The 27,589-nt window shown below is 38.1% G+C and overlaps 2 protein-coding genes across 2 annotated transcripts in view; one reads left to right on the forward strand and one right to left on the reverse strand.

Annotated features, from left to right (window-relative positions):
• The window catches only part of HBE1 (hemoglobin subunit epsilon 1), a 254,659-nt gene that overhangs the window by 124,665 nt on the left and 102,405 nt on the right, over positions 1-27,589 (reverse strand). The window lies entirely within an intron of this gene.
• Positions 18,913-19,866, forward strand: LOC466377 (olfactory receptor 51J1-like). Its single transcript, XM_521776.5, has one exon. It carries the CDS (start codon positions 18,913-18,915, stop codon positions 19,864-19,866), a length of 954 nt encoding a protein of 317 aa, XP_521776.5.

The following is a 27,589-nucleotide window of genomic DNA, read 5'->3' on the forward strand; positions in this document are numbered from 1 at the left end:
TTTGCCATATACAAATTTTCTGAAGAAGACATTTCAGTTTTATAATCTAAAAAGAGCATTTTACGATGACTATAAAAAGTTATATACGATTATGCTGAAGATGACAATGAAGATGATAATTATGATCATGATAAATGCTAATATTTATTAAGCATTTAACTCACGGTAGAGAGGGCTGAGTACTTTTTATTTTCATTATTTTACATTATTTCATTTAATTTTCTCACCAAACCTGTGAAGTAGGGAGGTATTATTATTTTCAATGTTTTAAAATTAGGAAACTGAGGTTCACAGAGGAAAGCAACTTTCCTTAGTTAAATCATTAACGTAAGTCAGAACTGAAATTCAATATCAAGCGCATCTGATTTTCTTAAACCATTATGCTGGACTCCTCTCCAAACAGGGCCACTCGTTTCAGGGCCATGTTTTCCATGTTATACTGAAGGAAGTCCCATCACTTGGCTTCTCCCTAAATTTTTTGTTCCCTTTCCTAGAATATGTTATCTATTTTTCCATTGAGTATCAAGAAAAGATAGCAACAGAAAACAGTAACATAAAATTATTGTATTAAATACTTTTTAATAGACTTGATTTTAAGAGTTATAGATTCACAGAAAAACTCAGTAGAAGGTACTGAGTACCTTCTATTTTGCATATCATGGTTTTTTAAGCACATATTATAAACTAGGTATTATTCTAAGGGCATAATACACTATAAGTCACTTTATCTTGACAATAACCTTATGAGATGGGTACTACTAGATTACCCATTTTACAGATAAGTACACTGAGGCTCAGAGACAAAATATCTTGCCCAATATTATACCAAGTTTGACAGTTCTGACTGTGGTGCTTGTAGTTTTACCTATGCTCCACTGATTCAACAACAACAACAAACCAAAAAAACCATAAAATCAGCCAAAGCTGTACATATTCCTGCTAATGACAGTATCTGCTTTAAATCGTCTGGCCCATTCCTCAGCACAAGCCTATATTCCTGCAGGCAAAAATCTTTACAACTATCCCCTGTTATTTAATATCCACAAGCCTCTCTAAGCCTTTGAAATTGATACTGTATTTGTAAAACACAGATGGCTCATGTAATTGAAGTTCACATAATTTTATGTCTTGCTTTGTGCCAACTCTGAGCCTTTTTGAATGATAGTGCAGACATTAGTAAGGAAAGCTTGCTAAATATTTGTATCACCTGGGAAGCCTGTTTTTGCTTCATCAGGGGAAGTTAGTTTTTTTCACATCAACCTCCTGCAGAAGACAATGCTTTCTGAAAGACAGAGTTTGTCTTATTAATGCTTGCATTCAAATATCTGACCCAAAGCTTGTGATCTTTACATACTTGCTCAGTGAATGACAGTGAATAACTACCTGGTTGTAAAGACTGTCTCAAGGGGAGTTTTGTCTGGGAAAAGAAAAGAAAGACAAAAAAGAGGACTGAGAAGCACCCAATAAATTTTCTTATGAAGTTGGCAGCTGGGGAGAGAAGACAGTGAAGGATCCTCTGGCTCACTGAAATACCTCCTAGAGGTACTCATGGTTCACTAAATTTCCATTTAAGATAACTGGGCATCTCAAATGCTTTGGTCTAGGAGGATGCTAATCCCTCTTTGACATTTCATCAAGTCTGCGTCCATCTAGGGAGATTCCTTTGAGGGCCAAAGACCCAAGGAAGAGAGAGAGCTTTATAAGTGCCAGTGCAGCCCACGTAGAACAGCATCCTGAGTCAAATGGAAGATGCTGGCATGGAGTGGAAGGGCTGCATGGGAAAGAAGCTACAGAGAAGAAGGGACCAGTAAGTTGTTGAAGGTCCTTTGTTTTGTGGATAAAGGAAGTCACTGGAGTGACCTCTCTAATATCCCTTATCTAGCATGACTATACGCAGGGTTATGGAATAGGGCAGCTTCCAGGAAGATGGCCAATCTGTTGTTAGGGCTGCTGTTCTGTCATATCTCCCATGATGTTTTTGATGGGGAAGACAGATCTGGACTTGTTACTGGGCTATGCCTTGTAGAGAATGATACAGGGTTGTGGCAGGCAAGGAAACATAATCTCAGCAATTGCTCCAATTGATGAAGCTTCTAACATTTCAGAGTGCTTTCCTCCACAGCCCCACTAAACCTAATAATTTCTCTCGAAAAGAGGCAGGGCCCATGTGGAAATCTTTCAACATAGTAAAAAAGCTAAGGTTTAGAAAGATTCAGTAACTTTGCCAAAGCCATATGGAAGGATTGTCCAAAAACCTGTTCAAGAGCTCATGGCTTCCCACTCCAAATATCTTACGCTTCATTGTTGTCAGATTATTGTTCAATCTTTTCTTAGAGCTCACTGCAACATTGCTCACTGGAATGTTGGAAAGTACAACTAATAAAATGTGTCTATTGAGTATTTGTTTCTAACTGTACTCCATTTAAAATTGCATATGAATGGCTCTCTAATCTATGGAGTAGGTAGAATTGTCTCAATTTTTCAGATGAAGAAACTAAGATTAATCAGATACTTTGCACAATCATAGAGTGAAGAGCTATTGAAGTTATGATTGTAATACAGATCTGGTCCCAGAGACACTGCTCTTAACCACACTGCACTGCCTAATGAAAATGTGCCTAGGCTGCAAGACAGGGATGCCCTCTCTCACCACTCCTATTCAACCTAGTGTTGGAAGTTCTGGCCAGGGCAATCGGGCAGGAGAAGGAAATAAAAGGCATTCAATTATGTAAAGAGAAAGTCAAATTGTCCCTGTTTGCAGATGACATGATTGTATATCTAGAAAACCCCATCGTCTCAGCCCAAAATCCCCTTAAGCTGATAAGCAACTTCAGCAAAGTCTCAGGATACAAAATCAATGTGCAAAAATCACAAGCATTCTTATACACCAATAACAGACAAACAGTGAGTGAACTCCCATTCACAATTGCTTCAGAGAGAATATAATACCTAGGAATCCAACTTACAAGGGATGTGAAGGACCTCTTCAAGGAGAACTACAAACCACTGCTCAAGGAAATAAAAGAGGATACAAACAAATGGAAGAACATTCCATGCTCATGGATAGGAAGAAACAATATCGTGAAAATGGCCATACTGCCCAAGGTAATTTATAGATTCAATGCCATCCCCATCAAGCTACCAAAGACTTTCTTCACAGAATTGGAAAAAACTACTTTAAAGTTCATATGGAACCAAAAAAGAGCCCGCATTGCCAAGTCAATCCTAAGCCAAAAGAACAAAGTTGGAGGCATCACACTACCTGACTTCAAACTATACTACAAGGCTACAGTAACCAAAACAGCATGGTACTGGTACCAAAACAGAGATATAGATCAATGGAAGAGAACAGAGCCCTCAGAAATAATACCACACATCTACAACTATCTGATCTTTGACAAACCTGACAAAAACAACAAATGGGGAAAGGATTCCCTATTTAATAAATGGTGCTGAGAAAACTGGCTAGCCATATGTACAAAGCTGAAACTGGATCCCTTCCTTACACCTTATACAAAAATTAATTCAAGATGGATTAAAGACTTAAATGTTAGACCTAAAACCATAAAAACCCTAGAAGAAAACCTAGGCAATACCATTCAGGACATAGTCATGGGCAAAGACTTCATGTCTAAAACACCAAAAGCAATGGCAACAAAAGCCAAAATTAACAAATGGGATCTAATTAAACTAAAGAGCTTCTGCAAAGCAAAAGAAACTACCATCAGAGTGAACAGGCAACCTACAGAATGGGAGAAAATTTTTGCAATCTACTCATCTGACAAAGGGCTAATATCCAGAATTTACAGTGAACTCAAACAAATTTACAAGAAAAAAGCAAACAGCCCCATCAACAAGTGGGCAAAGGATATGAACAGACACTTCTCAAAAGAAGACATTTATGCAGCCAAAAGACACATGAAAAAATGCTCATCATCACTGGCCATCAGAGAAATGCAAATCAAAACCATAATGAGATACCATCTCACACCAGTTAGAATGACGATCATTAAAGTCAGGAAACAACAGGTGCTAGAGAGAATGTGGAGAAATAGGAACACTTTTACACTGTTGGTGGGACTGTAAACTAGTTCAACCATTGTGAAAGTCAGTGTGGCGATTCCTCAAGGATCTAGAATTAGAAATACCATTTGACCCAGCCATCCCATTACTGGGTAGATACCCAAAGGATTATAAAACATGCTGCTATAAAGACACATGCACACGTATGTTTACTGCGGCACTATTCACAATAGCAAAGACTTGGAACCAACCCAAATGTCCAACAATGATAGACCGGATTAAGAAAATGTGGCACATATACACCATGGAATACTATGCAGCCATAAAAAAATGATGAGTTCATGTCCTTTGTAGGGACATGGATGAAGCTGGAAACCATCATTCTCAGCAAACTATCGCAAGGACAAAAAACCAAATACCACATGTTCTCACTCGTAAGTGGGAATTGAACAATGAGAACACATGGACACAGGAAGGGGGAACATCACACACCAGGTCCTGTTGTGGAGTGGGGGAAAGGGGGAGGGATAGCATTAGGAGATATACCTAATGTTAACTGACGAGTTACTGGGTGCAGCACACCAACATGGCACATGTATACATAAGTAACAAACCTGCATCTTGTGCACATGTACCCTAAAACTTAAAAGTATAATAAAAAAAAAAGGAGCTTTTGGGCTGAAACAATGAGTTTTTCTAGATATAGGATCATGTCATCTTCAAACAGAGACAATTTTACTTCCTTCCTTCCTTTGTGAATACCTTTATTTTTTTTTTCTTGTCTGATTGCCCTTGCCAGAACTTCCAATACTATGTTTAATAGGAGTGGTGACAGAGGTTATTCTTGTCTTGTGCTGGTTTTCAAGAGGAATGCTTCCAGCTTTTGCCTATTCAGTATGATGTTGGCTGTGGGTTTGTCAAAGATGACTTATTATTTTGAGGTATGTTCCTTCAATACCTAGTTTATTGAGCATTTTTTAACATGTTTTTTAACATGTTGAATTTTATCAAAGGCCTTTTCTGCATCTATTGAGATAATCATGTGGTTTTTGTCTTTAGTTCTGTTTATGTGATGAATTACATTTTTGATATGTGTATGTTGAACCAGCCTTACATCCCAGGTATAAAGCCAACTTGATTATGGTGGATCAGCTTTTGATGCGCTGCTGGATTTGGTTTGTGAATATTTTATTGAGGATTTTCCCGTTGATGTTCATCAGGGATATTGGCCTGAAGTTTTCTTTTTTGATGTATCTCTGCCAGGTTTTGGTATCGGAATAATGCTGGCCTCATAAAATGAGTTACAGGGGAGTCCCTCCTTTTCAATTGTTTGGATTAGTTGCAGAAGGAATGGTACCAGCTCCTCTTTGCACCTGTGGTAGAATTCAGCTATAAATGCATCTGGTTTGGGACTTTTTTTGGTTGGTAGGCTATTTATTACTGTCTCAGTGTTAGAACTCATTAGTGGTCTATTCAGGCTTTCAAATTCTTCCTGGTTCAGTCTTGGGCGGATGTATGTTTCCAGGAATTTATCCATTTCTTCTAGATTATCTAGTTTATTTGCATAGAAGTGTTTATCTCTGATGGTTGTATTTCTGTGATGTCAGTGGTGATATCCCCTTTATCCTTTTTTATTGTGTCTATTTGATTCTTCTCCCTTTTATTCTTCATTATTCTAGTAGTGGGCTATCTATTCTTCATTAGTCTAGTAGTGGGCTATCTATTTTATTTATTTTTTCAAAAAACGGGTCCTGGATTTGTTGATTTTTTGAAGGGTTTTTCATGTCTCTATCACTTTCAGTTCTGCTCTGATCTTGGTTATTTCTTGTCTTCTGCTAGCTTTGGGACTTGATTTCTCTTGGTTCTCTAGTTCTTTCTGCTGGATGTTAGGATGTCGATTTGAGATCTTTGTAGCTTTATGATGTGGGCATTTAGTGCTATAAATTTCCCTCTTAACACTGCTTTAGCTACATCTCAGAGATTCTGGTATGTTGTGTCTTTGTTCTTATTAGTTTCAAAAAACTTCTTAATTTCTGCCTTTATTTTATTATTTTCCCAGGTGTCAGTCAGCAACAGGTTGTTCAATTTCCATGTAGTTGTGTAGTTTTGAGTGAGTTTCTTAATTTTGAGTTCCAATTTGATCGTGCTGTGGTCTGAGAGACTGTTTGTTATGATTTCAGATCTTTTGCATTTGCTGAGGGGTGTTTTACTTCCAATTATGTGATCAAATTTAGAGAAAGTGCCATGTGCGGAGGTTGTAGTGAGCTGAGACCATGTCACTGCACTCCAGCCTGGGCAACAAAGTGAGACTCCATCTCAAAAACAAAAAAAAAGAATAAGTGCCATGTGTCACCAAGAAGAATGTATAGTCTGTTGTCTGTTGTTTTGGGGTGGAGAGCTCTGTAGTTAGCTATCAGATCCACTTGGTCCAAAGCTGAGTTCAAGTCCTAAATATCTTTGTTAATTTTCTGTCTTGGTGATAATATTGAGTTACAGGGGAGTCCCTCCAGCACACCAATGGGTCTTGACTCTTTATCCAGCTTGTCATTCTGTGTCTTTTAATTGGGGCATTTAGCCCATTTACATTTAAGGTTAATATTGTTGTGTGTGAATTTGATTCTGTCATCATGATGCTAGCTGGTTATTTTGCAGACTTGTTAATGTAGTTGCTTCATAGTGTCATTGGTCTATGTACTTCAATAGGCTTTTGTAGTGGCTGGTAAAGGTTTTTTATTTTTCTTTCCATATTTAGTGATTCCTTCAGGAGACCTTGCACAGCAGAACTGGTGGTGACAAATTCCCTCAGAAGTTGCTTTTATGAAAAGGATTTTATTTCTCCTTTGCTTATAAAGTTTAGATTGACTGGATAAGAAATTTTAGGTTGGAAATTCTTTTCTTTAAGAATATTGAATATTGGCCCCAAATCTCTTCTGTCTTGCAGGGATTCCTCCGAGAGGTCAACTGTTGGTCTGATAGGCTTCCCTTAGTTGGCAACCTGGCCTTTCTCTCTGGCTGCCCATAATATTTTTTTCCTCATTTCAACCTTGTAGAATCTGATGATTATGTGTCTTGGGTTTAATCTTCTCATGGAGTATCTTACTGGGCTTTTTTAGATTTCCTGAATTTGAATGTTGGCCTGTATGGTTAGGTTGGGGAAGTTCTCCTGGATCATATCCTGAAGTATGTTTTCCAACTTGGTTCCATTCTCCCCATCTCTTTCACTTACCCCAATCAGTCATAGGGTTGGTCTTTTTCATAATCCCATAGTTCTCAGAGGTTTTGTTTGTTCCTTTTCATTCTTTATTGTCTAAACTTGTCTGCTTGTCTTATTTCAGCAAGATAGTCTTCAAGTTCTGAGATTTCTTTCTCTGCTTGGTCTATTCGGCTATTGATACTTGTGATTGTATTGTTAAGTTATCACATTGTATTTTTCAGCTCCATCAGGTCATTTATGTTTCTCTCTAAACTGATTATTCTGCTTAACAGCTTTCAGTAATGTTTTATCACAGTTCTTAGCTTCTTTGCATTAGGATAGCACATACTCCTTTAGCTCTGCAAAGTTCATTATTACCCACCTTCTGAAGCCTACTTCTGTCAGTCCATCCATCTCAGCCTCAACCCAGTTCTGTGCCCTTGCTGGAGAGGTGTTGCAATCATTTGGAGAAGAGGATCTCTGGCTCTTTGAGTTTTCAGCATTTTTACATTGGTTCTCAATTTCATGAGCTTATCTATCTTTGATCTTTTGTGGGGTCTTTTTTGTTGATGTTGTTGTTCCAGTTTTCTGTTTGTTTTTCTTTTAACAGTCAAGCCCCCTTCTCTAGGGCTGCCTCAGTTTGCTGGGAGTCCACTCCAAACCCTATACATTTGGGCCCCTCCTGCACCTGGAGGTGTTACCAGTGGAGACCACAGACCAGAAAAAGATGGCTGCCTGCTCCTTCTTCTGGGAGCTCCGTCCCAGAGGGGCACCAACATAATGCCAGTGGGAACAGTCCTGTATAAGGTGTCTGTTGATCCTGATGGAGGGGGTCTCACCCAGTCAGGAGGAACAGGATCCAGGACCCACTTAATGAAGTAGTCTGGCTGACCCTTGGTGGAGCCAGTGTGGTGCCCTCTTGTCTGGACTGCCCTGACTCTTCAGAGCCAGGAGGCAGGAAAGACTAAGTCTGCTGATCCACAAAGACTCCAGCTTCCCCTCCCTCCAGGGACTCTGGTCCCAGGAAAATCAGAGTTCTGTCCATAAACCCCTGGTTGGAGTTGCTAATATCCCTTTTTTTTTTTTTTTTTTTTTTTTTTTTTTTTTTTTTTTTTTGAGATGGAGTTTCACTCTTATTGCCCAGGCTGGAGTGCAATACCACGATCTCAGCTCACTGCAACCTCCACCTCCTGGATTCAAGCAATTCTCCTGCCTCAGCCTCCCGAGTAGCTGGGATTACGGCTCCTGCCACCACACCCATCTAATTTTTTGTATTTTTAGTAGAGACTGGGTATCACCATGTTGGTCAGGCTGGTCTTGAACTCCTGACCTCAGGTGATCCACCCACCTCACCTCCCAAAATGTTGAGACTACAGGCGTGAGCCACCGTTCCCAGCTCAAGTTGCTGATATTCTTACAGGGAGGCCTTGCCTGGTGAGAAGGGATGAATCTGGGACCCACCTAAAGAAGGGGTCTGGCTGTGATCTGCCACAGCCGCTGTACTGTGCTGTGGAGAATTTTTCTTGGTTCAAACCATCCAGTCTTCCCAGCACTGGCAGGGGAAAAACAGCCAACTGGTGCTGCAGTGATGGCAGCCACCCCTCCCTCCAGGAACTTGGTTTTTTTGGGCAGTGTCCAGCCTGCTTCCACTAGCCACAACCTGAGTGGCTGCCAAGAGTGTGCACAGCTCTATGCTTGGGTCCCAAGGCCCTGGTTGCATGGGGATCTCCTGATCCACAGGTTGCACAGGTCTGTGGAAAAAGCATGATTTCCCTGGTGGGGTAGCATAATCACCTTTTCCCTTGGCTGGGGGTGGGAGCTCCCCTTGCCCCCAGCAGCTACTGGTTGGGCTGTCACTCCACCCTGTTTTCCTTGCTCTCTGTGGATCACACCAACCAACTTGTTAATGAGAGAACCGGGATACCTCAGTTGAAGGTGCAGAATTCACTCACTATTTACATTCTCGGTGGGACCCACCAAACACAGCTGCTTCTAATCGGCCATCTTGGCTCCTCCCTCAAACATTTCTTAAATTTGTTTTAATTATTGATCTTGGAAATAAAGACTTAGGGAAAATTAGTTTTCAAGTGTGATAGAGAATGTTTCCATTTAATATTAAAATTTTCTTCTTTTGGAAAATAAAATATACACAAACTGTCTTACTAAGTATATTTCAGTTAGATACAGAAAACATGGTGTTTGTTTTAATTCCGTAATGGTATGCAAAATAAGAGAAATGTCTTCTAACACTGGCCAAACTCTGTCTTAGTATATTTGGGCTGCTATGCAAAAATACCATAAAATGAGTAGCTGATAAACAACAGATATTTGTTTCTTATAGTTCTAGAAGCTGAGAAGTTCAAGATCAAGGCACTGACAGACATGGTTTCTGGTGAAGATCTACTTTCTGGTTCATAGATGATGTTTTCCCACTGTGTCCTCACATGGCAGAAGGATCAAGGTGACTTTCTGGAGTTCCTTTTATAAAGGCATTAATCCCATTCATGAAATCTCTGTTCTCATAACCTGTTCAGTTCCAAAGGCCCCACCTCCTAACACTATCACATTGGTGATTCGATTTCTGCATATGAATTAGGAGAGGGGAAGAAACATTCAGGTCATAGCAATCTTATTTATTTTTATTTAGTTATAAGAAAAGGTTTGGAATTGCTTTTTGTCTTTGAATCATGATTGGTCTCAGAAGTGGTCATGGGTGAAAATATGGAATTGAGCTTTTTTCTCATCATCCAGAAAACCAACAGGTTTAAATGAGCATTTCATATCTGCTTTTTTCTCATCCTGAGACATATCTGTAATAGCAGTTAGACTGAGAACCAGGAACATTTTTTTCTATTACAAAGATGCATTTACTAGATAATTGTCAGGATACATTGTATGTTTCTTTGCTAAGACTCAGATATGACATCCCTCTCTAGACTATGCCTAATTTCTAACATGCTTTTAATAAGCAGAAATTTTTGTACAACAGGAGCCCCAGACAACGTTTTTGTTTGTTTGCTTGGTATTGCCTCTTAGTTCTCCACATAACGTCCCACTAAACAAAATCATTAAGTCACTTTGTATCCAGCCCTCTGCTTATACAAATTCTGTTTTTCTCCTATATATTCAAGCAGATCTATGCCCTCATGTTTTAGCAATAAACACAAAGAATTTGGTTCACATCTAAGCATTTGCTTTAAAGGGGAGGAGTATGAGCTTTGCTAATCTATCTTATAATTCTCTTGGTACACAGATGATTATCAGTGATGACAACCATATGATATATTCATTATCTTATTGACCAAGTACTCCTGTCCTCCTAGAACAAACAGATTTGTGGGCAAACTTTTCTCATGAAAATATGGCAAATATTCTTTGTTTCATTAGTTGCAATGATATGAAACATGTCTTTCTGAGAAAGGTGTGCAGTTTTTTTGGAATGACTTACTTGAGAACAATGACTAATGAACATAACTCTAATTTTCATTCATATGTCAAAGATTATTAAATTATTGTCAAACTCAATGAATGTATAATGGTAATGGTAATAGGGCTGAAGACTGAAAAAGGAAAATATGACCAAAGTCTTCCAGAAAACAATCCCAGTTTATAACAAAAAGGACAACCTCCTTTGTGTGTATATTTATGCCAAATGTTTGAAGCAGGCACTGACATTTGGGAAAAAATAAACCAACAGCTGAAATTCAACTTGGTGTTCATAAGAATTATCCATCCATTGATCTTTCATCACAAGTTCTGATCTTTTTCAATTCCAATGAAGGTTATTTCAATACTACTTTGGCCACTCATTCCATAGCCATATTTTGTACCTCATGATCAGCCAGAAGTAGTTTTCTTCTCTTTTTAAACTCTAGTACCCCATTTCTTAATCACAGATATGTGTGTGTGTGTGTGTATACATTTGATCTGATCTAGATTAGATCTAATCTATACCACATAACCTATCATTTAAAGCATTTTCTCATCAGTTATACAAAATCTCCTTCTCTCTTGTTAAGCCAGTGGCACAAAAAAAAAGTATTTTCAAAGCAGTTTTATTAAGTCTTATAAACGGGTTCACAGTGGACTTTCAACATAAATTGCATTTTTTTTTCCCTCATCAGTCAGAAAATTACCGAATGAACCAACCATATACAAACAATCAAAACTCATTGGTTCAACATTTTTAATTCTTCTTAACACTGAGTTGTGGAAGTAGCCAATTTCTGCTAGCTCTCTCTAGCCATCATATGCTGGGAAGCTCTATTCATCATATCTTTTTGACTAATCTTTCCCCCTTCCTTATGCCAACCTAATCTGGAAACTTTTCTCACTATAGCTTAACCCCTTACATTCTGTCGTCTCCTGAAATTAAACACTCTTGACGTTCTCTGGATACCAAGAATTCTTGGACCTTGTCCTTTCTTAATAAATACATGTTATAAAAGTGATAGTTGATGACCAAAATAGACTAATGTATTATTTCTTTATGATACAATCATCCAATAATACTTACATCAGCTAATATTTCTACTGCACTTTTTATAAGCCAGATGCTAAGAAATCTAGAAGAAATGAATAAATTCCTCGACACATACACCCTCCCAAGACTAAACCAGGAAGACGCTGAATCTCTGAATAGACCAATAACAGGCTCTGAAATTGAGGCAATAATTAATAGCTTACCAACCAAAAAAAGTCCAGGACCAGATGGATTCACAGCCGAATTCTGACAGAGGTACAAGGAGGAGCTGGTACCATTCCTTCTGAAACTATTCCAATCAATAGAAAAGAGGGAATCCTCCTTAACTCATTTTATGAGGCCAGCATCATCCTGATACCAAAGCCTGACAGAGACACAACCAAAAAAGAGAATTTTAGACCAATATCCCTGATGAACATCAATGCAAAAATTCTCAATAAAATACTGGCAAACCGAATCCAGCAGCACATCCAAAAGCTTATCCACCATGATCAAGTGGGCTTCATCCCTGGGATGCAAGGCTGGTTCAACATACGCAAATCAATAAACGTAATCCAGCATATAAACAGAACCAAAGACAAAACCCACATGATTATCTCAGTAGATGCAGAAAAGGCCTTTGACAAAATTCAACAACCTTCATGCTAAAAACTCTCAATAAATTAGGTATTGGTGGGACGTATCTCAAAATAATTGGAGCTATCTATGACAAACCCACAGCCAATATCATACTGAATGGGCAAAAACTGGAAGCATTCCCTTTGAAAACTGGCACAAGACAGGGATGCCCTCTCTCACCACTCCTATTCAACATAGTGTTGGAAGTTCTGGCCAGGGCAATTAGGCAGGAGAAGGAAATAAAGGGTATTCAGTTAGGAAAAGAGGAAGTCAAATTGTCCCTGTTTGCAGATGACATGATAGCATATCTAGAAAACCCCATTGTCTCAGCCCAAAATCTCCTTAAGCTGATAAGCAACTTCAGCAAAGTCTCAGGATACAAAATCAATGTGCAAAAATCACAAGCATTCTCATACACCAATAACAGACAGGGAGCCAAATCATGAGTGAACTCCCATTCACAATTGCTTCAAAGAGAACAAAATACCTAGGAATCCAACTTACAAGGGGTGTGAAGGACCTCTTCAAGGAGAACTACAAACCACTGCTCAAGGAAATAAAAGAGGATACAAACAAATGGAAGAACATTCCATGCTCATGGATAGGAAGAATCAATATCATGAAAACGGCCATACTGCCCAAGATAATTTATAGATTCAATGCCATCCCCATCAAGCTACCAAAGACTTTCTTCACAGAATTGGAAAAAACTACTTTAAAGTTCATATGGAACCAAAAAAGAGCCCGCATTGCCAAGTCAATCCTAAGCCAAAAGAACAAAGTTGGAGGCATCACACTACCTGACTTCAAACTATACTACAAGGCTACAGTAACCAAAACAGCATAGTACTGGTACCAAAACAGAGATATAGACCAATGGAACAAAACAGAGCCCTCAGAAATAATGCTGCATATCTACAACTATCTGATCTTTGACAAACCTGACAAAAACAAGAAATGGGGAAAGGATTCCCTATTTAATAAATGGTGCTGGGAAAACTGGCTAGCCATATGTAGGAAGCTGAAACTGGATCCCTTCCTTACACCTTATACAAAAATTAACTCAAGATGGATTAAAGACTTAAATGTTAGACCTAAAACCATAAAAACCCTAGAAGAAAACCTAAGCAATACCATTCAGGATATAGGCATGGGCAAGGACTTCATGTCTAAAACATCAAAAGCAATGGCAACAAAAGCCAAAATTCACTAATGGGATCTAATTAAACTAAGGAGCTTCTGCACAGCAAAAGAAAGTACCATCAGAGTGAACAGGCAACCTACAGAATGGGAGAAAATTTTTGCAACCTACTCATCTGACAAAGGGCTAATATCCAGAATCTACAATGAACTCAAACAAATTTACAAGAGAAAAAAACCCCATCAACAAGTGGGCAAAGGATATGAACAGACACTTCTCAAAAGAAGACATTTATGCAGCCGAAAGACACATGAAAAAATGCTCATCATCACTGGCCATCAGAGAAATGCAAATCAAAACCACAATGAGATACCATCTCACACCAGTTAGAATGGCAATCATTAAAAAGTCAGGAAACAACATATGCTGGAGAGGATGTGGAGAAATAGGAACACTTTTACACTGTTGTTTGGACTGTAAACTAGTTCAACCATTGTGGAAGTCAGTGTGGTGATTCCTCAGGGATCTAGAACTAGAAATACCATTTGACCCAGCCATCCCATTACTGGGTATACACCTAAAGGATTATAAATCATGCTGCTATAAAGACACATGCACACGTATATTTATTGTGGCACTATTCACAATAGCAAAGACTTGGAACCAACCCAAATGTCCGACAATGATAGACTGGATTAAGAAAATGTGGCACATATACACCATGGAATACTATGCAGCCATAAAAAATGATGAGTTAATGTCCTTTGTAGGGACATGGATGAAGCTGGAAACCATCATTCTCAGCAAACTATCACAAGGACAAAAAACCAAACACCACATGTTCTCACTCATAGGTGGGAACTGAACAATGAGAATACATGGACACAGGAAGGGGAACATCACACACCGGGGCCTGTTGTGGGGTGGGAGGAGGGGGCAGGTATAGCATTAGGAGATATACCTAATGTTAAATGATGAGTTAATGGGTGCAGCACACCAACACGGCACATGTATACATATGTAACTAACCTGCACCTTGTGCACATGTACCCTAAAACTTAAAAGTATAACCAAAAATAAATTAGAAAAAAGAAATTTACATATATTAGTTATTTAAATATGCTGGATAAATACTATTACACTCATTTCACAAAGATACTGACTCTATATCTTTGCTTGTTTCCCTTAGGTTCTCTGGATATTGAGAGAGGCTGATGTAATTATCTGGGTAATTGCTCCTCAGGGAACCTAACTTTCTCCCCATTACTCTACTCCTAGAGACTCTGATCAGCTTTTTCAAAAAATGGGCAGCATTCCAGCCCCAGGACTAAGAAGATATGAATGCCACAGTGGCAGGGACTTGCTGAAGTGAGCTTCCCCATCCCACCTGAGGCTCAGAGTCCAGTTTCACTTGTGAGTGCACAAGCCCATGATCCCTGATATGGCTTGGCTCTGTGTCTCCACCCAAATTTCATATTGAATTGTAATCCCCTATATGTCGGGGGAGGGACGAGGTAGGAGATTATTGGCTCATGGGAGCAGTTTCCCCCATGCAGTTCTCATGATACTGAGTGAGTTTTTATGAGATCTGATGGTTTTATAAGGCAGTTTTCCCTCTTCTTGCTCACTCTCTCTTGCCTGCCACCAAGTCAGATGTGCCTGCTTCTCCTTCTGCCATAATTGTAAGTTTCCTGAGGCTTCCCCAGCTATGTGGAAATGTGAGTCAATTAAACCTCCTTTGTTAATAAATTACCCAGTCTCAGGTAGTATCTTTATAGCAGTGTGAGAATGAACTAATACAATCCCCAAGCCCTGCCTTCTGAAGCAGCATTCAGGACTCCCAACCCCATGTCACAGTGTGAAGCCCTTAGCATTTTTCCTAAGACAGTAGTCACCTCCCTAGCTTCTTGAACCTGTCTGGCAGAAGGAGAGGAATCATATCCTAAATTGGTGGCAGATGGAAAACAAAACAAAAACACCAGAGCACATCATGAATTCTTGAAATAGTTTTGCCATCATATTATCTTGGGTTACTCACGAAATGCTTATGTCTGGTTTATATGCTCATCTATTAAGTGGGAAATTCTTGTCTCCTTGTTTACCTCACAGATGTGGTCTGAGTATCAGTGAGCCAATAACAAGGAAAGACAATTATTAATAAAAAGTTGGAAATAAGCTGACTGTGATTGACTCCTGAGAATTCCTGAAAGAGATATAGAGTGGAGAGAACATTAACATTCACTGGTGCTAAAGGCTCACATTAAATATTTAGAGCCAGTCCCTGAGGTAAGTATTAACATCTTTATCTTTAAAAACAAAGATACTAATGTGCACAAAGGTAAAGTACATAAAGTTATACCGAACGTAAGATTCACCTCCAATTCTGTCCAGCTCCAGGGGTACAGTCATCACTGTCCCACATTCTATTTTTTTTCTGCTGATTTGTTGTGTCCTATTATACTAGGCTATAGACTACATGATCCCTTTTGTAACCTTTCAAGCTAAAATGCTCTTGTCAAACAAATCCTATACTCAGGAGAATGATTGTGTTTTAAGAACTCTTTCAAGGAGATCTGACCCTTATCTGGCGGTAGAGACTCTGGAGATGGAAACTGAGAAGGATGCAAAAAAAAAAAAAAAAAAAAAATGCAAGAAAGAAAAAAAAAGGAAGAAAACAAAAGAGACCAAAGACAGGCAGAGAAGGCAGAGGAGGAGAAACTCTAGTTTCAAGTATCAGTCAAGATTTGTTTCTTCCAATATCCGGTTATTTGAGGTGTGGCAGGCAAGATATAGGGTGCAGTGGGATCAAGGATTCAGTAAGGCAGCACATGGGAACAACAGCTGCTCAATCCAGAGGCAGATCAATATTTGGTCTATTTAAGGAACTAAGAAGGCTATGTTGAGCTTTTGGAGGTGAGGAAGGAACATAAGGGCATAAGAATGCAGAAGACAAATGTTTCTCATTTTCAGCCATAAGATGTTCTGATGTGTGATCATTTGTTAAGGTCAATAATTTGTCCCTGAATTTCCCTGCCCTACATTTTAACATAGCCCACAGCACAGAGCTTTTCCTAAGCTGATAATCTATTATGTTACATTGTATCAGAGCACAATAAGTGTCCAAGGATCTTGTATTTAGTCTATTTAGTCAGGCAATTAATTTTTTTCTTTCCATATTTTCATGATAGCAAAAATATGAAAAAATAAATTATTTTAATATCCTATTACATCTACAGTTTTTATTTTCTCCATATTTTATTTTAGTTTTTGTCAAAGTGCCATGTTATATGCCCACTGCCACGGCCATGATAATTTCCCCCCCTTTTTTTTTTCCTGCACTACATTGCATCCAACTTAGCCTGGAAATTTTCTACTAATTCTTAGGTCTTAGCTGAAATGCCACTTTCCAAGGAAAGCTTTTCCTGACTTTTAAGAATAAATTGGGTTTTTCCCTTTAGGACCCTCTCAAAGTATCTTGAACATTTCCTTTGTAGTACTTAATATAATTGTAACCAGCTTGGAGATAAGACTTCAGCATAGGTGACGACTGTATTTGAATATCTGTGGAAGAAGATTTGTTCTCTGTGAGCTGTGGTTGAAAGTTGCAGAGATTTTCTGAGTAGGTCTAGGACTCTGTGTTGCCTTGGTCCTGCAAGGTCCTTGACATAGAGGTGTGCTCACTGGTTATAGATCTGCAGAGCAAAGAAGAACTTCATAATAACCATTACGGAATAGTGAGGTCCCTGTTGATGCGTAAGTTCAGCAGTGGCTGAATGGAAAGTTCGTACAAGAATCAGATTTTCAGCACACGTGGGAAGCATGTTTGTTCGTGTGTGAATAGGTAAGCAGGTGTGTCTGTGTGTGTTTGTGTGCATTTTGGTGAATGAGTTGAAAACAATCTTCAGAGGTCCTTCCTACCATGCTAGTCTAGGATTCTAATGTTATAACTGCTGACCTAGACAATGCTTATCTCAAAACACACCCAATTCAGGCAGGTGGTTTTCTCTTTCCCTCTATTGCCTTCCTCTCCTCCCCAGGAAAAGAACATCCTTGAAAATCTGTTTAGATTTCCACTCTTGTTGCCGTAGTGTATTCAGCAGTGTGTCTGAGCTAGAAAGAAAAAGTCGCGATGGATAAGGTAAGTTTCTTTGAGAACTGTTGAGTCAACAGATTGTGGATGTCATCGGTGACAGAATATTTTCCTGAACCTTAAAGTCTGCACACACATCCACGAACGTAGGTTCCTTCTCCTTCCTGAATCTTCCATGCCTTTGCACATAATCTTTCTAGTTGACTCCTAGAATTTTCAAAACATGGGACAGCTAGCCCAGTGTGGGTCCAAATTCTATGCTTTTCTAGTTTAATTCTCTGCCACTTGCTCCAGGCTCTGGCCACTGCCACTATCTCAGCCTTGCTTAATTATTCATACAATTATATTCATTCATCAGGTAATTTTTAGCTCTTTTTATATACCATGCTATAGACCTTGTCTTTGTATATTTACCAATAAAATATTTTCACCTATTCCTGATATTATTCCATATCTTATTTTGGGATTGCTTACATTTCTCTGTCTCCCCAGCAGCTTTTAAGGGCCAGACATCTCCACACCAACACAAGGCAGTCATTTCTAAGTTGATCCAAGGTGCACTACACCTTAAACGCATAATCTTTCTTTTCTTTCTTTTTCTATCATTCCTTCCTTCCCTCCTTTTCTTCTTTCTTTTCTTTTTCCTTCCTTCCTTTTCTCTCTTCCTTCCTTCCTTTTCTCTCTCTCTCTTCTTTCCTTTTCTTCTATTCTTCTTTCCTCTCCTTTCCTTCCTTCTTTCCTCCTTCCCTCCCTCCCGCTTGCTTTTCTCTTTTTCTTTCTTTTCTTTTCTCTTCTCTTTTCTTTTGTCTCATGCTGTTACCCAGGCATAAGTGTAGGCGTGCAATCCTGGCTCACTGCAACCTTTGCCTTCTGGGCCCAAGTGATCTTCCCGCCTCAGCCTCTCAAGTAGCTGGGACTACAGGCACACTCCAACAAGCCTGGCTAATTTTTGTATTTTTTTTAGTAGAGACAGAGTTTCGCCATGTTGCCTAAGCTGGTCTCAAATTCCTGGGCTCAAGCGATCTGCCTACATCAGCCTCCCAAAGTGCTGGAATTACAGGCATGAGCCACTGCACCTGATCAGACACATAATTTTCTTTCTGCCTATAACGTAATATAATTTTCTAGAACATAATTTTCTATCTGCCTATGACAGAAGCTGTAGCACTCTCCATACGGGAAATTTCTTGATGGTGGTCATTTGTCAGTTTTTAGAAATAAGAAGTTTGGCCACATAAATCTGTGAGTTTGCTTTTTTCTTCCCTTCCCTCAGTGCCCAGTTGTCTTTCTTCATAATGATGTCATCTCACTAATTTGTTTCTAATTTTCAAGGTGGCACTGATCCCTGAGGATGATATGTCAACATGAAAATTTCTAATAACTCTTTGGGGTTTTTACCTATGACATTCATTTTGGTTGGCATCCCAGGGCTGGAGTCAGAGCACCTCTGGATATCCGTCCCCTTCTGCCTGATATACATCATCATTTTCCTTGGGAATGGCATCATTCTTCACGTCATCAGAACAGATATTGCCCTACATCAACCCATGTACCTCTTTCTTGCCATGTTGGCACTGGCCGAGGTTGGTGTCTCTGCATCCACCCTGCCTACCGTGTTAGGCATATTCCTTTTTGGAAATACTGAAATTAGTCTTGAAGCTTGTCTTTTCCAGATGTTCTCCATCCATTCTTTATCCATGATGGAGTCAGCTGTGCTGCTGGCCATGTCTTTGGACCGCTTTATAGCCATCTACAGCCCACTGAGCTATACAGCTATCCTAACACTGCCCAGGGTCTTTGGCACAGGAGCTATTATAGTACTGAAAAGCATTATTCTCATGGCTCCGTTGCCCATTCTCTTATGGCGTCTGCCCTTCTGTGGCCACAATGCCCTCTCACATTCCTATTGTCTGCACCCCAATCTTATCTATCTATCTTGTGGGAACATTTCTGTTAACAATATCTATGGGATTTTCATTGTTACCTCTACTTTTGGGCTGGATTCGTTGCTGATTGTGATCTCCTATGGGCTCATACTCCACACCGTATTGGGTATTGCCACTGGAGAAGGGCGGAAGAAGGCACTCAACACATGTGGCTCACACGTCTGTGCTGTGCTTGCTTACTATGTGCCTATGATTGGCTTGTCTATAGTGCACCGCCTTGGACATCGTGTGTCCCCTCTGCTGCAAGCCATGATGGCCAATGCCTACCTCTTCTTCCCACCTGTTGTCAATCCTATTGTCTACAGCATTAAGACCAAGGAGATCCATGGTGCCATTGTCCGAATGCTATTAGAGAAAAGACGCAGAGTGTAGCCAAAAACCATAGTAGGAAGAAATGTTTTTGTTTGTTTGCTTGCTTTCTATAATAACAGGTGGCCCTAGATTGCATGTTATGCAATTGATATCACCTTAAAACATGGCGTCTAACAGGAAGTTCTCTATAGTCTGTCCATGAACTGAGGTGAGGGTGCAGGTAGAGGTGAATTATGTGTGACAGAACAGTACACAAAAGTGAGGCTATTTTAAAACATGTGGTATGAGGTTTTCTTCATTACCTTGCATACCTGGAGCAGGAATGCAGAAAAGATTGTAACACAGCACTCCTAATAAGGAAAAGGCACCTGGGAGTTAGAAGGTGTAATGGGAAATCTATTGAGCCCTCTGTGCTAGGAAGAGAGGAAGTGAAATGTATTACATTGTCTTCAGTTATTGCTCTCTGAATTCAATAGGAGAGAAACATACCAGCTAGTTCAAAGGAGGCTTCCACTACAGGCTATGATGTGGCATTCACCCAACCTCACCAAGGCCCCAAGTTGGAAGTCTCGAAGACTACAAATCTTGTTTATTATGCAAAATTCTGGGATTCTCCCATCCAGGTTGTGAGAGGTGAAGCCAGCTGGGCTTCTGGTTGGGGGGGGTGGGGAGGGGACGGGGGCGGGGAGGGCGGGGGGCGGAACTTGAAGAACTTTTCTGTCTAGCTAAGGATTGTAAATGCACCAATCAGTGCTCTGTGTCTAGCTAAAGGTTTGTAAACACACCAATCAGCACTCTGTGTCTAGCTAATCGGGTGGGGACTTGGAGAACTTTTCTGTCTAGCTAAAGGGTTGTAAATGCACCAATCAGCGCTGTGTGTCTAGCTAAAGATTAGTAAATACACCAATCAGAACTCTGTAAAAACGCACCAACTAGTGCTCTGTGTCTAGCTAAAGGTTTGTAAACACACCATTCAGCACTCTGTAAAATCCCACCGATCAGTACTCTGTAAAATGGACCAATCAGCACTCTGTAAAATGGACCAATCAGTGCTCTGTAAAATGGACCAAGCAGCAGGATGTGGGCAGGGCCAAATAAGGGAATAAAAGCTGGCTGCCCAAGCCAGCAGTGGCAACCACCTGGGGTCCCCTTGCACACTGTGGAAGCTTTGTTCTTTTGCTCTTCACAATAAATCTTGTGACTGCTCACTCTTTGGGTCTGTACTACCTTTATGAACTGTAACACTCACCTTGAGGGTCCTCGGCTTCATTCTTGAATTCACCAAGACCAAGAACCCACCGTTGCAGAAACTCTTAAAGAGGCAAGCATCCTCTTTGTAGACGTTCATATTTTCTACCTTGTTGGATGCTCTTTTGCAGGCATTTAAAATGATGTAAAGAGTTTATACTTACATTTTCGGGGAAAGAAATTAAGATTTTTAACATAAAATATATACTAAGAACTTTATTATTTTCATCATTTCCTATAGCAACTCTAAGAAATAGGATTAATGTAATTATTACTTTTCAGATGAAAAACTGATGTTTACATACAGTAAACATCTTTCTCAAATCTATGCATCTAAGACCTAGCATTGGAATGTACCCGGGTAAGACTTCAGAGTCTGAGCTCTTAATGCCTAAATTATGTCAACTAAGCAAGAAATAAAGCCTTTGATCTCATTAGTAGTCAGTCAAGTAGAATTTATTGAGCATACTCAATGGGTCAGGTATACTTCTAGACCCTAGAGATAAAGCAGTGACAAAAGATACAAGGTTTCTTCCACTCAAAGAACTTAGAAAGAACTTTTTTTTTTTTCTACATTCTCTGTCTCTGCTGTACATTTCACTTTCTGGAATGTTGTTTAGAAACAACTTTTAAATTGACCTTATAATGCTTCTTATACAAATAACCACACACCTATAAAGCTTCTGAATATAAATTTAAATATTTTAAAAAGTTTGCTTGCATTTTGCATTGTAAAGATGTCAATAATTGACAAAGAGTGCTTTTACAAGAAGTCTTAATTTCTTGCACAGTTAATGGTGTGAGTCTGCCTCCAGGTTTCCATGTATCCTGTTTCTAGAGATTCTGAGCTGGGGATCTGCAGTTGTCTATAACCATACCCTAAATTAATAGCCCGCTGATAGATGACACAACTCCATAGAGGACAATGCCTCCAAATTATCAATGGAAACCAAGCAAGTAAATCCACAAGAAGAATCATTTCATCAATGGCCAGATAAATAAGACAGTGATTATTTCCTGGGATGAGAAGAGAAGAAACATCTGAGTAACATTAGAGTATCTGTAAAAAGATGTCCCACAACTAGGGAGGTACAGGAAAAGACGTTAGGACCAGATTGTTAAATGGCTTAACATAAAATGAGAATCTTAGGAAGTCATTTCCATTTTCCTTCTGAGATTGCATAGTGAATTCTCAGCCTTCTTAAATATTATTACTATATTTAGTAAATGTAAGGCCATTGGAAATACTGAAGCTCTGTAAAGATAACTTCTCCTTAGATGTTTCTCAGATTATAGCCAATTTACTGAATATCTTCGGCTTCATTCTAGAATGGATTTCTTTATATGTAATGCTCCTTCCAATTCTATTTTTTCCAATCTTTATCCTGCAGTCCAGTCTCAGAGACAACATCAGGTTCAGGAAGAATCCTAGAAAATCACACAGTGAAAAGAATCTTGGAATCTCTTGGTGTCTATGAAACTGTGTAATAAGCAGAATCTGATGGCTTTCTGGGATTTTCTACCTTTATATTCTATGCTAACTTAAAATTTATACCTTCGGAACTACCTTTTATGTTCTCAACAAGACAAAGTTATAAGTCATTATATTCAGCTAAGCATGGAGCTAAATTAAAAATTGGGACACTAAATAAACACTTTCACATTTATCCAGTGAATATGAGTTTGTTTCAAGCCAATTCTCCTGCCAAGAACAATTAGAAAAGATATAGAAATAGTTTTAAATGACTTGAGAGAGCACTCAAGGCAATGAGGATGTAAAGATCAAGATTCCAAAGAGAAGGGAAGCCTAGAGAAGTGAGCCTGATATTTATTGAGATTTTTTCCCTTAAGGAATGTATCAATTTAAAAGTAATAGATGAGTAAATAAGAAGAGCTTACAGAAAACTCAGAGGGTTGCAGTACAAGGAGGCAACTGTCAGAGCTACAAAAATAAGTACTCAAATGCATAAAGACAGTGAAAATTTTTATTACACCTTTTCTAGTAAATAACACAACTAGCCCAAAACCACAAAATTAATGATTTAAAAGATTTGAAAAACATCATTAAAAATACTGATCTTATTAATAATTAAAAAGCAAGAAAATAACAATTATGTACTACCCATTTTGGAAGTGCATGTAGAACGCCTACCAAAACTGACAGTACTGTGGGGCATATTTTTTGATCTGTATTGAGGGTACAGGATATATTCATTTTGTGATAATTTTTGAGCTATATACTTAGAAGATGGACACTTTTATCTATGAATATTCTATGCCAATTAAAAAGCATATAATAATAATCACCTGCCTGTGTGGTGATGAGTGAATCTCTGCACATTGACTTTTACTAAGTCTTTTGCATTGAGTTGCACATGGTATCATCCCCTCTTCCTGAGTTTCAGCTGCCTTAAATACATGAAACTTTCTGACTTCGAAGAATTGCATGGTTTCTTGTTCACTTCTTCCTCTGTAATCAGTTGGGCTCTATATTTCTTTGCTCTGCAAAATCAGTTGTCACACCCATCCATGTGCTTCCCATTTTCATTTTTTGAAGATTTCTCACCCACTTTTGATTTCTCACACATTATGCTATTCACCATGAGTTAATAGTTGTATTAATACCTGAATAAATACATGTGTTCAATTTATCTGCTTTACATATTTTGATTTACACATTTTTCTCCTTTTCTGTCTTCCATCAGTTTTTTTTTTATTATTTCCCCTGTTTATTCTGGAGTTATAAACTGTACTTCTATTCTCATGGGTACACTTTTAATATCTGTACTTTATAAATTTCAATGTTATTCAAAATATCCTTCATTCTCTTCAAATAAGCAAATAATTTATTTTTAATTATCATATATTTCCTCTCTGCCATTTTTCCTATCAATAATGATTAATTTTGTATCCACATTTTAATAAAATGTTATTGACAAAGGTTAAACATTCACATGCTTGAAATTTCAAAAGATTTGAGAGAATATATTTTGAAAATATTCACTTTCAGTCTATATTTCAATAATTCTGGCTTCCCTCCCCAAAAACATATTTTCACAGGGCTTGTGATACCTTTTTCAATTTTTCACTGACCGTCCCTGAAGCTACATCTTACATCACTCTTTTTCTCTCTGAACTACAGCAATATCAAATATCTTTCATTTGCTGCAGTTCCAAATTAGCTTTCACTGTTTACAGCAAGTTGCTTCATCCGTCTATCATGATTATTACTCTTCCTTGCTCACTCCAGTCCCTTCCTCCTTATCCTTTAATTTTATCCCAATAATTGCTTTCTAAGTGACACCTTATTTTATCCCATGTATTAGGAAAAACCTCCTAGCTTAACACTGTCAAAATTCTTTCCTTCCTTCCCTTCCTCCCTTCTTTCCTTCCTTCCTTTTCTTCCTTTGCTGTTTTCCTGCAATGGCCTTGGATATAATTTGGAAAAAATATAGCAGTCACAGCAACTGTTCTAATTCCTTATGTTCTCAATCTATTTATTAAAACAAGAGAAGTCATTCATGACATCCAATTGGTGGTCTGGTGCTATTAGCTAGAGACTGGTCTGGCACTCACAGCTAAAGTTTGGTGTTCTTTTGTTAAATATAAACCATTCAGAATGTCAATAACATACAAGACCAGCCTGTGATCACAATGTATCCAGAAAAAAAAGACCATTTTATAATCCAAACATAAACATTGTCCAAGCCTCAAAACACCAAGCACTCCCCCTCAGTTAATGAGAGTGACTCCAGATTTATTATCAACTCAGCCTTAATCTCACTTTCTGTAGACAAGATTTATGAAGTTATCAAAGGAAAATTTCCCCTACTTCCTGAAAGCATTTAATTCATAGAAAAGCATCAAATCCTTAAGCCTTCCTCAAAATCACCAAAAACAAGCCCATAACCCATAATAATATTTTTGTAACACCCTCCTAATTCCAAATGTTGTGCATTCTTCATCACTAAAAGTAATAAACCCAACTTGTTGATCTATAGGTATGTTCTTGGTGGTACTAGCCTTTTTTAAAAGGGATGCCCTGACTTCTAAGCAGGATGTTGTATTCTATGGAAGACCAATATTCCTGCTGAAAATAACTAGAAAAGTCATATTTTAAAATCACCGTGTGTGTCTCTGTGTGTTCAAAGGCATTAGGAAGCTATGAAGCAAGGGCAACAACAGGTTGCCCTCTCAGATTCTGGAGAGTGGAGAATCTTGGAGAGGTAAACTGACATCTAGAGCCATTTTCTTTCCCTGGAGGCATATGTCAATTCTCTGCAAGAGGAAAAGGATGAGGATATGGGCTTTGCCCAGACAGAGGGAAAAAGACACACCAGCAGAACAGAAAAGAACTTTGAATTAACTAAAGTAAATCCAATTAGTATTTTTCAAAAAGTAAAGGAAAATGGGAAAAAGCTGATGAAATAATGGAAAAATTCACCAAAGAATTGAAAAATATTAAAAAATAATTCAATGCAAATTCTAGAACTAAAAAAAACTATCAAAATAAATGCATTTAAAAGAATATTAAAGGCAATAGAAAGCTCTTCCAAGAAAAGAAAAACAAGTCAATAGAAATAGCCAAATGAAAGCACAAAAATTGAAAATATAAAGCACAAAAATTGAAAATATAAAGACGTGAAATACATGTAGGACATATTTTAAAAATGTAACATTCATGGAAACTTAAACAATAGAGGAAAAGGAGGTACAGAAGCACTATTTCAAGAGATAATGGTTGAGAATTCCCCTAAACTGGTAAAACGCATCAATCCATATATTCAAGAAGGTCCACATAGTTTATGAAAGCCCTGAATAAGCATATCATATTTAAATTAACAGAAACCAGTAACAAAGAGAAATACACTGAAGTCAGTCAGAGGAAAATGTCTCATTATTTTTAAATGATAAAAAATAGTACAAACAGCTGGCTTCTCAGTAGAAATGTAAGACACTGAAAGATAATAGATTTATGTATGTAAAATAACCACCAACATCCCATTCTATACACAGTGAAAATATTCTTTTAAAATGAAAAAGCAAAGAAGTTTTCAGATAAGCAAATACTGAGAGTATTTGTTAGCAGCAAACCTGCGTTATATCAAATAAGTTCTTTAGTCAAAAGGAAAATGAACCCAGAGACAAGCACAGAAATATGGAGTGAAATTAAAAGCATTGGAAAAGGTAAATATGTAGAAGAAAACAAACACTGACTGAAAAAAACAATAATACTCATGTTGTATTGGGGTTTAAACATTCTTTGAACTATAATTGTGGCAGGAATCATGCAAAAAGAAAGAGATATCATTTGAGTTTTTTAAGTTCTGAGCTTCTATCTAGCATTACTGGGAAAATTGAAAAATGGTAATTTATAGTAGACGATAAGATGTCAAGATGCAATTTGTTATCTATGAGATAATCACTAAAAGAATAGTAAAATACGGTCATGTTTCACATAATGACTTTTCAATCAACAACAGACTGCATATAGGACAGTGGTTCCATAGATTATAATGAAGGTGAAAAATCCTATCACTTGTTATTTATTATACTTTACTTTTATTGTTATTTGAGAGAGTATTTCTTCTACTTAGAAAAAAAAAGTTAACTGTAAAAAAGACTCAGGTAGGTCCTTCAGGAGGTATTCAAGAATAAGGCATCATTATCCTAGGAGATGACAGCTTCGTGTATGTTACTGTCCAAAAGATCCTCCAGTGGAACAATGTGTGGAAGTGGAAAACAATATACTGATGATCTTGATCCTGTGTAGGTCTAGGCTGATGTGTGTGTCCGTGTCTTAATTTTTAACAAAAATGTTTAAAAAGTAAAAATAAATACATAAATTTTAAAAATAAAAAATGTGTAAAATAAGGATGTAAAGAAAAAAATATTTCTGTACCACTGTACAATGCATTCATGGATTTAGCTGTATTATTACAAAACAGTCAAAAAGTTAAAGTATATAAAGTAGAAAAGATACAGTAAGCTAAGGTTAATTTATTATTGAAGAAAGAATACTATTTTTTATAAATTCAGCATAGCCTAAATGTCCAGTGTTTATAAAGTCCATAGTAGCAAACAGTAATGTCCTAGGACTTGTCATCCACTCACCACTCACTCACTGATTCACTCAGAGCAACTTTCAGTCCTGCAAACTCCATTCATGGTACATGCCCTATTCAGGTGTATCATTGTTTATCTGTTGTAGCATTTTTTACTATACCTTTTCTATGTTTAGATATGTTTACATAGAAAAATACCACTGTGTTACAATTGCTTACAGTATTCAGCAGAGCAACATGTACATGTTTGTAGCCTAGGAGCAATAGGCTACATCATATAGCCTAAATGTGTAGTAAGCTGTACCATCTAGGCTTGTGTGAGTACAGTATGATGTTTGCACAACTACAATATTGACTAACAACACATATCTCAGGACATACCCCTGTTGCTAAGTGACACATGACTGTATTTCTAATAATACATTAATGAATGGAAAATGAAATAAGTCCCCATTCATGGGCACTCAGAA

This window comes from Pan troglodytes, chromosome 9, assembly GCF_028858775.2.
Source record: "Pan troglodytes isolate AG18354 chromosome 9, NHGRI_mPanTro3-v2.0_pri, whole genome shotgun sequence".
In the NCBI taxonomy this organism is placed as follows: Eukaryota; Metazoa; Chordata; class Mammalia; order Primates; family Hominidae; genus Pan; species Pan troglodytes.